The sequence below is a fragment of the Silene latifolia genome, chromosome X (assembly GCF_048544455.1).
Source record: "Silene latifolia isolate original U9 population chromosome X, ASM4854445v1, whole genome shotgun sequence".
NCBI classification, from domain to species: Eukaryota; Viridiplantae; Streptophyta; class Magnoliopsida; order Caryophyllales; family Caryophyllaceae; genus Silene; species Silene latifolia.
The window spans coordinates 197,990,141-198,002,450 of record NC_133537.1 but is presented as its reverse complement, the minus strand read 5'-3'; the positions used below and the strand labels follow the sequence as shown (position 1 = coordinate 198,002,450).

The 12,310-nt window shown below is 34.4% G+C and overlaps 1 protein-coding gene across 1 annotated transcript; it reads left to right on the top strand.

The window, feature by feature from the left end:
• The first annotated feature begins 993 nt into the window (after positions 1-993).
• LOC141619091 (uncharacterized) lies at positions 994-12,310 on the top strand. The gene is made up of 3 exons (XM_074436122.1): positions 994-1,015; positions 1,168-3,025; positions 11,800-12,310. Exons 1-3 carry the CDS (start codon positions 994-996, stop codon positions 12,308-12,310), a joined length of 2,391 nt encoding a protein of 796 aa, XP_074292223.1.

Here is a 12,310-nt window from a genome sequence, read left to right as displayed (position 1 = left end):
TGTGAGACTCCTTGAAAAGAGTTGTTGCAACTTTTTCCACAAAGCCTGCCATAGATAACAACAAGAAGCCTTGACTTCAGCTAGCCACCAAATGAACAGCAAACTGTGCACAAGAGGACAACTGACAGTGACAGCCTGCAACCATGCTTTATTTCAGTCTGTTTTACCTATTTGCTTTTGTTTTCACTTGTTCACTTTATTTACCAGCTTGTAAGATAATTTATGTTGTTTGTATTCATCTTAGATTAATTCTGGACCATTGGATGCTAGGGTTTCGAACTGTAATGCAAAGACAAGGCCTATATAAGGACCTGTGTCTCATCTGTTTCAGGCAGATTGTTTTTGAATGAAAATTAGCCTTGAGATTTCTCTCATTTCTTTCAAACTTGTGTTTAAACTGTAGTTTGGAAACCTGGCCTGGTGATTAACCTGTGATCTCTGTAATTAATTGATCAAAGTCAGTTTGGCATTATTAAGTTGAACCTGTGTCTATCTGTGGTTCAGTTTAATTGTGTTGAGCAAAGTTCAAACTTTAATCCTGTGTTTAGCTTTGGATTTGAGTCTGAAATTTGGTGAGTTATAATCTTAGATTTCCTGTGAGTCTTCTGTGGAAATTTAGGGTCTTAGTTATATCCTTTTGTCACTCAAACAAGTCATAGAACCATTTGAGCCAGTCTGTCTGCAATCCCAGGATTTCAGGCTGTTTCAGTTGACATTAAAAATATTTAGAGTCCTTGAAAATTCATGAAAATTGGTACAGTCCTAGAACAATATTAAATCTTATTTGTCATAAAATTTCAGAATTTTTCAAGGTCATTTAATATTTTTAAGGTGTCCTGCAAGGTCCAGCAGCATTGTTGCCTGTCCATAGGGTTTACACTGCATTTTGGTATCAGTGCAAGGTTTAACACAATTCCACCTTTATGTTAGTCTTGGGTTGAGAGAAGCTGTGAGATTATTATCCCTACCTACATTAAAAACACAAAAATGACCATGAGTGAAGAGAGACTTGCTGGTATTGAGACCAAAATATAAACACTTGCAGGAAATGTAGACACACTACTTAATGTTGTTCATGTGGTAATGGAAAGATTTCCAAACCATGATCCAAGGAGACAGCCAGCTGCCAGAGGAAGAGGTAGAGACAAAGGCTTCTTCATGGAGCAGGGAGAGGACAACCACCACCTGGTTATGAGTCAGATTCTGAGGAGAGCATCAGAACACAAGAGGAGGCTCTTGAGCAAGCAGACAAGCATCTAAAGGTAGAAATTCCTGATTTTTTTGGTAGTCTTAACCCTGATGACTTACTAGAATATATTAGGGATGTTGAAAAGATATTTGAGTTCAAAAATTATTACAATGATGCTAAGGCTTGTAAAGTTGTAGTGTTAAAGTTAAAGGGTTATGCATCACTGTGGTATGACAACCTTAAAAATCAGAGGTTAAGGGAAGGGAAAGAACCCATTAAATCTTGGTCCAAGCTTAAAAAGAAATTGTTGGATAAGTTTGTTACAAAAGATTATTCCCAGGACCTATTCATTAATTTATCTAAGCTTAGACAGGATGAGAGACCACTTGAGACCTATTTGAGGGAGTTTGAACGGCTAACCTTACAGTGTGAGATAAATGAGAAGACTGAGCAAATGATTGCTAGGTTCTTAGAAGGACTTGATAAGAACATTGCTACTAAGGTTAGAACCCAACCACTTTGGTCTTATGATGATGTTGTCAACTTGGCACTCAGAGTGGAAAAAATGGGGAAGTCTAAACCTGCTACACCTAAACCCAAACCTGTCTTTAGACCCTACACTGGTGTTAAAATTGCTGAGACACCTAAACCAGTGTCCCAGGCAGGAGGAGACAAGGGGAAGGCACCCATGTTCCCTAAGTCCAACCCACCTTTGACCAAAGAAAAGATTAAATGCTTTCAATGCCAAGGGTATGTCCACTTCAGGAAGGAATGTCCTTCCAAGAGAGCATTGACAGCAATGGAAGTAGAGGAGTGGGAAAGAGAGGGTTCAGTTGAGTGTGAGGAGGAGCCAGTGAATGAGGAGACAACTCTTGATGAGGAACCCAACCAGGAACAAGTCTTGGCTCACCCTGATACAGACCATAGTCTTGTTTTATGGAGGGTAATGCACTCTCAACAAGCACCATTGGAGGAGGATCAGAGATCCCTCATTTTCAGGAGTAGATGTATTATTCAAGGAAGGGTATGCAATTTAATCATTGATGGTGGGAGCTGCACCAATGTGGCATCTGTCACCATGGTTAATAAGCTCAATCTCAGCACCCAGGAGCACCCCAACCCTTACAAGCTCAGATGGCTAAACAAGGGAGCAGAGGTTAAGGTTGATAAACAGTGCCTGGTTCCATTTTCAATTGGCAATGTTTATAAAGATGAGATCTTGTGTGATGTGGTCCCTATGGATGCTTGCCACCTACTGTTGGGTAGACCCTGGGAATTTGACAAAAATTCTATCGACCAGGGAAGGAGCAATACCTATTCCTTCAAGAAGGGTAGCAAGAAGATCACATTGACCCCTCTACCACCTAATCAGAAGAACTATGGGAGTCCAAGTGTGACTGATGGACTCAACGGAGTTTTATTTCTATCTGAAGCAGAAATGGTCAAGGAAATGCAACAAGAGCAGCCTGTTCTCATCTTGTTGTCCAAGGAAATTCATGGGGATGTGGAGCATCAACTGCCAGCAAAGGTTAGGCCATTACTGGAACAATACCAGGATGTCTTTCCTGCTGAATTGCCTAGTGGATTGCCCCCACTAAGAGGTATTGAGCACCAGATTGACCTTGTGCCTGGATCTGTACTCCCTAACAGACCTGCATACAGGTGTGATCCTGATGCTACAAGAGAATTGCAGAAGCAAATTAATGAGCTGATGAATAAGGGGTTTGTGAGAGAGTCCCTGAGTCCCTGTGCTGTCCCAGCACTGGTGGTACCTAAAAAGGATGGCGCTTGGAGGATGTGCATTGACAGCAGAGCTATCAACAATATCACAGTCAAGTATAGGTTCCCTATGTTGGGAAATGTGTCCTCAACAATAGTGCCATCATATGATTTAAATATCATTATTAAATCTCATTTTAAAGAATACAATTGGGAAGTAATATTGTTACTGTCAACTGGTCAACATATATCGGTAATGATTGGCTGACTAGAGTTTGACATTATTGTCGTGCGACGGTGGTGATCAGTTGATCCCCTTAGGTCATACCTATAGGGAAATACTCTTAATTGATTATTTAATTAATCGTATACCGATACGAGTTAATTAAATTGCTTAAAATTGACGGATGATTTTGTGAGTATAATTTACGTATCAAATTGAAATGTAATTAAATGAGATACGGTCTGAGTAATCGAATTGTATCATTACTCGGATGAAATTATTGTTTAAAGAAACAATTAAATTTGAATGAATTATTATAAATACGATTTATAAATTGGTGAAATATTTTGGTACAAGTAATTACGAATTACTAGTCGATTTTGTAAATGACATATTTTATGAGTATGTTGATTTTTAATATGATAAAAATACATTGCATAGTAACATGTCATGTAACATGTTACATGTGACAAATTTGACAAATGACAAAATAAAATGGATTCTCCATTTTATACTTAAAACCGAAATATGGGTGAGTGTTTAGTAAATATTGTGTTATTTATTTTTAAATAAAAACACAATCATGACACTAGGTAGTAGGCTTGCATGCCTAGTCTCTTGTGAAGAGCAAAAACAAAAGGCATTGGGCATACTACCCAATGCCCCTTTTTCGGCCACCAACAAGAAAAGAGAGGAAAGCTCTTCTCTTTTACATCATTCATTCCTCCCATCTTATTTTTCCTAGTGTAAGAAAATCCTTGAAAACTCTCTACAATTTATGATAATTCTAGAGAAATAAACTCACAAATATTACCACCTCTTGACCGAAATTTCAAGAGTGAAAATACAATTTATATTGTATCAATTTTATTGTAAAACCATTATTATTACTAGATCTAAATAGTATTGGTTTATTAAGATGTATTCCTTGGGTATATGCTTTTGGGAGGGATTCTACACTTGAATCCTTGTTCTTCCATTTGGAAAGCTCAAGAACAAAAGAAAAGGAGATTTCTTTTGTGCCCATTTGAACCGAAATTTCAATGTAAGGATATGATTTCTTCTCTTTTATTATATTGTTTGCATGCATAAAATCCATGTTTAATTTTATGACAAATTAATTTTGACATATAAGAGTATGTTAGTATGTATATGAATCTACATTTCCTTCAATTGGTATCAGAGCCACGGTTGTTTGCATGCAAATTGGTTAAAAGTTTTTCCGAGTTATAAGAATAACAAATAAAACTTGTAAAATTTGTGTTATTATGATATATCACGAAATTATTACATGCATGTTAATATTTCTGGTCCTAAAGTGTTTTGGGATATTTTGGTTATTTTTCGGATTTTTATTGTTCATAATTTACAATAATGGCATTTAAATGTGATTTTATGAGTAAAAATGTCATTTTTGGTCTAAAATTAGCTATACTTCGAATTTTCACTTGGTTTTTGGATATGTTGTCACATATATTATTTTGAGATAACCTGTAAATTTTCATAATTTTTGGACTTGTTATGCTCGAAAAATGAATTTTTCATTATTAAATTCGGATTTAAGTGAAAAATAGGTTAATATGAGTTAAATTTTGAATCTGGTCATAGAAAATTTATATGTTGTCACATGCAATTTTACAAGATGTGTGTAAAATAATTGGCTATAAAGAAGTCTTTTTGCATGATTTATGGATTTTTGAAGAAAAATAGCATAAATAGTGACATTATTAGTAGAAAATTAATAAAACATAATCTATGACTTAGGAAAAACGTCTAATGTTGCATTTTATTATCTTTTTCAGATCTAAAATTGAAAAGTTAGTGAAAATAATTTTTCCATGTTTTTTTATGATTATTTTATTAAAAATCGATAAACCGCAACATTGTTTTTCCGGAAAATTTTCGAAATTTTTAACCTAAGATTTTGAACATTATGAGTGTCATGGAATTTTTCCAGAATGTTCATGAGTTTAAATTTCAAATTTTGAATTTATTTGAAATTTTGTGATTTATTTGAAGTTTAATAGCTTATTTTTGTAATTTTTGTCCATTTATGAACAATTTTATAAGATATGGGTTAATTATGGTCAAATTATTAGTGAAGACTAAATTTGGAGTCCTAAGAGGTTAGGGTAATTAACTTATGCATAAATATGAGTTTATGTATTTTTGTGATTATAAAATGTTGAAATCACGCAAATCCGTAAAAACCGAGTAATATACGATATTGGCTAATTAAAAGGCGATTTAGCATAAAAATTGAGCATGTTCATACATATTATAATGCTGCATTTTTCTTTATGATTGTCATAATTTTAATTTATGTAATTTTGAATTATGTAATTTTACTTAGTATGGCCTTAGATTTAATTGGTATTTCCCGAAATGTATGGGAATATCGATTCGGTTGTAATTTTATTGTGATCTCGTATCACCGTTTTGTAATTTAATAGATTTATTTTATTTTAGTTACAAATGTATAATAGGAAATTATGTAATTTATTATGTAATTTTATTCATTCCGGAGTTCCCAAAGACGGATTTCTTCAAGAATGGCGATACATAAAAACGGTGTTACCTCGAGATGCGTGCCACAACCGAAGTTCAAGGGACCAATGGAGTTGGTTTCCGAATATGTAATAGTTAAAGAGTTTTTCTATTTTAGGAAAGGCCATACTAGGATTTATTTATCTTTATGCTTGCATTTTATTTTATGTCACATGCATCGCTAAATCGCCATAACTAAACATGCATTGTCTTTTATCGAGTTTATCGACCGTGTCAATTAGAATTATCGTAGTTCACCGCTTTAGTTCACTTAAAACGTGATAGATAATAAATTGACATGACCTCTCGCTAAAACAATCAATTGAGACATAGCCTTACCAAATAGTAGAAACCATGAAAACCTATTTCGCGAGGGAGTGCGCTCGGCCCCACCGGGGTACAAACCTTGTTACGTAGGGGAAGTGGGTGATGAATGTTAATCCACCGAATTCATGTTGATAAGGGATGTATCGGCCACACCGTGCCCAAGTTAACGTGGGTTTGGATCATGGACACATTTATTCGAAATTTGGATTGAACTCAACAAAAGTATTTGATAAGGGATGTATCGGCCCCACCGTGCCCTTGTCGATGTGTTTTGGGCTAAAGATAATTGTTAATGTAATATTATCGACCAAGAGTTCTAAAAGTAGAATCGATTAAAGAGTTAATCCACCGAGTTATATTGATAAGGGATGTATCGGCCCCACCGTGCCCAAGTTAATATGAATTTGGATCTTGGAATCATTTATCATAGTTGGGTAGAGGTCACTATGTAAATGCTATACTTGTTTTTCCAAGTATTAATAAAACGATAAATGTTAAGTTTTCCTCTATTCCGTTATTATTGTTCTATTTCTTTACCACAATTTATATACGATATCATTTTGATTTTTGATTCAAATCTCCTTAAAACATCGTAACTAAAGACAAATATGAATTTGCTTCTAAAACCTCAAATGAACCATTGATAAGGATCTCTTGTAAAGAGTATAGATTAAAGTTATTCATTATCAAACAGGTTTTTGATTCATGACTAACACTTCTACTTACAATGGATTATTTTTCATGTACTTAAATGAATTAAGTACCTTGAAGCGATAAATTGTTTTGGTAATTAGTTTTGTCAAGAATTCATAATTGACCAAAATAACGCAACCACTTCAATGAAAGTTTTAAGACTAAAACGAACAAATGAAGAGTAATCTTCATGAATTCAATTTTGCTTCTCAAAGCAAAGACTCATTGAAATGAATGGGAGCATTCTCTTAAACCGTTAAGATGAGGACGAGGTTAAAGAAGTAAAATTAGAATGGAATTGATACAAGGTTATGTTAAAGGTAAAGTTGTTGAGAATGACGATACTAAACCTATCAATCCCGACCGATAAAGTTTCCATTGTCTTAAATGTTGGACACGAGAAAAAACTACCCCAAATTATTGAAGAATCAACAAGTTAGTTGTGGGACATCTAATGGGACCTTCTTCTTTAAATGTTTATTTGATTAAACATAAATTTTTGCTAGTCCTACTTCGTCAATATTAGAAACCGGTGGTGGTTTTCATCATTATGTTTGATACATGGGATGATAAGAATATGACGACTAGCGACAATAATGTCGAGAGATAGAGTAATTGTGTACTCAATCTAGTTTTTGGATTTAAAGTTGTACTTAATTGTGACTATTAAGTGCATAAACTCTAAATAAGAATATAAACTTGTTAAGATACAAAAGAGGTTTTCACTTTTGTGACCCTATACACCACGATTTGATGTATGGCTAGCCCATCATCAAGGTGAGTATATTCTAAACCAAACTAGAACGATATATCATGAAGATGATGCAAGACTCAAATTGGTAACACAAGATTAAACCTTAAAATTTTGGAATGATGAACGCAAAGAGTTATCGAGTACTCTTGAAACCATTAGATTGTTAATGGTATGTGCGTATCTTGTATTCAAAGCAAGATGTCTCGTGCCTTTTGGTTGAAAAGGAGATCGAGATTGTAAATCATTGATTCAAAATAGGTTGATCATTTTCTTTTACCAACGATTTAAGTTGACACTAATATGTTCACTTAATAAGGTAAATAGAGAAATCTTTGAAGAGGTTCAAGAGTTCAAGAAATCACGATTTAGTCGTGATGGGATTATCAAAGTGAAGACTTTGATATAAGCCAATGGAAATGTGATCTAATATCACAAGTTAATCTCTCTTAGCACGCATTATGAAATAATGTGTGATTGGATAAGAAATCAAACGCTATTCGATATGGTTTGAACTTCAATCAAGTTACTTTGAGTTACTTGATCCTTTTGGGGATTTTATCATTTTGTCTAAAATTATTTTTCCACTAAATCGAATCATATGGGATATGAAATGGTAAGGGTACCATGGTTGTAAGTTTTTCACAAGAAACAAATGCTCATTTTTCCCTTGCAATTATCACGAGCACGACGGGTTTGCGGCTCATGAAGTTGTCTTTCTAAAATACAAGTTTATTTTAGAAGACAGAGTGGGAGAAATTATTCAAGAGCCACAAAGAATGCCACAGAGAGAATGTTATGTCGCAAGAAACTGGTCTTTCTTGGCTACATGAGACGTTTTGTGTAAAATATTGTTTCTTTAAAACCTAGGAGGTTAAATTCGTCACTTGTTAAAAATGATGAATTCATGCTACTTTTAAGAAAGTAAAAAGCTTATAACTTACAAAAGAAATTGGTTGATTCAAGTTGATTACTTCTAGAAAGTAATGAACATATGACTTACATAAGAGTGTTTAAGTCACAACTCAATACAAGGCCTAGAGCCGTGAAAATCCGAAACGAAAGGGCTTGATTAGTGACAAAGGGTTTTGCACTAATAAAGAGATATTTCAAAGCAAGATTGGTTGCAAAGGGTTTTGCACTAGTTGAAATGCTTAAGTATATTTGGATCTTCTTAAGGATTGTGTTTCATTATGAGGTTATGAAATACTTAGCAAGTAAATCTAAAACCCGCTTCTTCAATAGAAGGAATGTATTCAATACATATCATGAGTTTAGTAGATTCTTGCAATCCTAAGATAATGTGAAACTTAAGAGAGGTCTTAAGTAGGACATCAATGAGTTAGAATCAACATTTTGATCATGTGATAAAACATTTCTTGATAAGTCAAGAAGTTGTGTTTATACATGAAGTTTAGTGGGAGTTACGGAAATTTTAATTAGTCCGATATGTGGATGACATATTGATCATTGAGAATGATTTAAGACTTTTGGAGTATTATAATACATCTGGAATATCCGGATTTATGAAGATAAATCCACATGATATTAGCGTCAGTAAGAAGTCTTATGTTGATAAGATTCATGACTAGTTCAATTAATTGAACATATTTGATTGATTCCATTTGCTTCCGCTACTCTGGGATCAATTAAATGAGTAATGATGTATAACACTTCATATACTTTGAGTATGATGAATTGTTTTCAAAATCGAATTTAAGTAATCTTTACCAAGTAAGTCATAAAGATTACCCTTAAGTGCTTGCTGAAGCATTAAGGAAGTAAAGCAAAGTGTTTATGATGCAATATTGTGTAAGGGTGTTACACAAGTGACAATTGACAATTGAGATTGCGCATGGTTTCCGAAAAAACCAAAATCAAAATACATTAGGATGGTTAAGATACCATTGTGGCAATGTTAATTAAGAAGTAGATTTTCTAGAATCGTTCTAGGCAATAAAGAACAATGAGTGATGTTTATAACGGAAATTGAGTACACTTGTGATCATGAGATGTGCAAGAAGGATGAGTCTCGCACACCGTGAAAACAAAGGGGAGCTATTCTTAGGCTAGAGGGCCTATGTCTTAATTGGATCTCGACACGTACTCAGAAAGTTTTGTAATGCAAATGTATAAGTTACAAAAGGAAAACGAGTATGTAGTGAGGTTGAGTAAGGTACAAGAAATTGATAAAACCTACTAACCAAAGCCTCCTTAAAGGCTAAACATGATGAGTCATGTTATTTCAATTGAATTGAAATGAACAACTACGTACAAGATCAAATTAGATTATAGAACATGAAATGGTAATCAGGCATTCACTATTCATGTGTGATAATCGCATTTGTCGTTCGAGTTTTATTTTAAAACTCTTTTATTATACTTTGTTACATCCAAACGGGTTGTGGAGACAATTGAACCCCGTTAAAGTGAACACGGATTAACATTGTATTCGCCCATAGTCACTTGTATGAGGTGACGTCTCGAAGTGACTAGAGTGTGATGCGATTGATGGCAAGTTCAAGTGCCATAGAGTCATGTGAGATGACTAGTCGATCACATAGGCAGACTGATAGGAACGTTTTGTCGGGCCTTATGACCGCTTATAGAGTTCTGGCAAATTTATATAGCCTGGTCGTGGCGAGAGCTGCTATAGTATTCTAATGAGTCGATTCTTTTGACTAAAGACTATTCACCTAAGATGGCACAGTTTCAGATTAACTTTGATTTGTGTTACTACGACCTTCGTAAATGGGGTCAAATGGGCATATTTTGGGTTATGATGGTTGTGGCTAGTCAAAGGGAATGAGTGCGATAGGAATTGTCCATCCCCTTGTCAGGGTTAAAACAATATCTCAGGGCCACTCGAGGAGTAATGAACTGGAAATGCGTGGCCACGCTCGGAAGGTATCTATGATAGATAAATCCGGTCAATCAGTTATTCTCCAGATCGAGGAAACCACTCTCGATATGATCACTTGCAAGTACGACCTGAAAGACACCTTGCATTGAGTGGGAGATAGTAATAGGACAAGAGAATTGGTGACGCACACTTGTCGAGGACAAGTGGGAGATTGTTGGGAAATGTGTCCTCAACAATAGTGCGATCATATGATTTAAATATCATTATTAAATCTCATTTTAAAGAATACAATTGGGAAGTAATATTGTTCTTTGTCAACTGGTCAACATATATCGGTAATGATTGGTGACTAGAGTTTGACATTATCGTGCGGCGACGTGGTGATCAGTTGATCCCCTTAGGTCATACCTATAGGGAAATACTCTTAATTGATTATTTAATTAATCGTATACCAATACGAGTTAATTAAATTGCTTAAAATTGACGGATGATTTTGTGAGTATAATTTACGTATCAAATTGAAATGTAATTAAATGAGATACGGTCTGAGTAATCGAATTGTATCATTACTCGGATGAAATTATTGTTTAAAGAAACAATTAAATTTGAATGAATTATTATAAATACGATTTATAAATTGGTGAAATATTTTGGTACAAGTAATTACGAATTACTAGTCGATTTTGTAAATGACATATTTTATGAGTATGTTGATTTTTAATATGATAAAAATACATTGCATAGTAACATGTCATGTAACATGTTACATGTGACAAATTTGACAAATGACAAAATAAAATGGATTCTCCATTTTATACTTAAAACCGAAATATGGGTGAGTGTTTAGTAAATATTGTGTTATTTATTTTTAAATAAAAACACAATCATGACACTAGGTAGTAGGCTTGCATGCCTAGTCTCTTGTGAAGAGCAAAAACAAAAGGCATTGGGCATACTACCCAATGCCCCTTTTTCGGCCACCAACAAGAAAAGAGAGGAAAGCTCTTCTCTTTTACATCATTCATTCCTCCCATCTTATTTTTCCTAGTGTAAGAAAATCCTTGAAAACTCTCTACAATTTATGATAATTCTAGAGAAATAAACTCACAAATATTACCACCTCTTGACCGAAATTTCAAGAGTGAAAATACAATTTATATTGTATCAATTTTATTGTAAAACCATTATTATTACTAGATCTAAATAGTATTGGTTTATTAAGATGTATTCCTTGGGTATATGCTTTTGGGAGGGATTCTACACTTGAATCCTTGTTCTTCCATTTGGAAAGCTCAAGAACAAAAGAAAAGGAGATTTCTTTTGTGCCCATTTGAACCGAAATTTCAATGTAAGGATATGATTTCTTCTCTTTTATTATATTGTTTGCATGCATAAAATCCATGTTTAATTTTATGACAAATTAATTTTGACATATAAGAGTATGTTAGTATGTATATGAATCTACATTTCCTTCACCCTATACCTAGATTGGATGACATGCTGGATGAGTTATGTGGTGCCATGATCTTTTCTAAAATTGATCTTAAGCAAGGATATCACCAAGTGAGAATCAGGGAGGGTGATGAGTGGAAGACCGCCTTCAAAACTAAGCAAGGACTCTATGAATGGCTGGTTATGCCATTTGGGTTATCAAATGCCCCCAACACTTTCACGAGGTTGATGACAGAAGTGTTGAGGCCTTGTTTGGGAAGATTTTATGTGGTGTACTTTGATGATATCCTAATCTACAGCAAATCCACAGGAGAACATTTGAGCCACCTTGAGGAAGTGTTCCAAATCCTGAGAGACAGCAAACTGTTTGGAAAATTGGAGAAATTTATCTTCTTGGCTTCTGAGATTAAGTTCCTAGGATACATCATCTCTGGGAGGGGAATTTCTGTGGATCAGGATAAGATTGATGCCATTAAATCCTGGCCAATCCCTAAAAGCATCATTGAAGTAAGAGGCTTCCATCGTCTTGCTTCCTTTTTTATGTGA

Bases quoted from the DNA above. Each gene is read 5' to 3' on its own strand.
- LOC141619091 (XM_074436122.1), top strand. From the start codon at position 994: ATGAGTGAAGAGAGACTTGCTG. The intron at 1,016-1,167 runs GTATTGAGACCA...TTCATGGAGCAG, and splicing joins GAGTGAAGAGAGACTTGCTG to GGAGAGGACAACCACCACCT. The intron at 3,026-11,799 runs GTATAGGTTCCC...CCCTATACCTAG, and splicing joins ATCAACAATATCACAGTCAA to ATTGGATGACATGCTGGATG.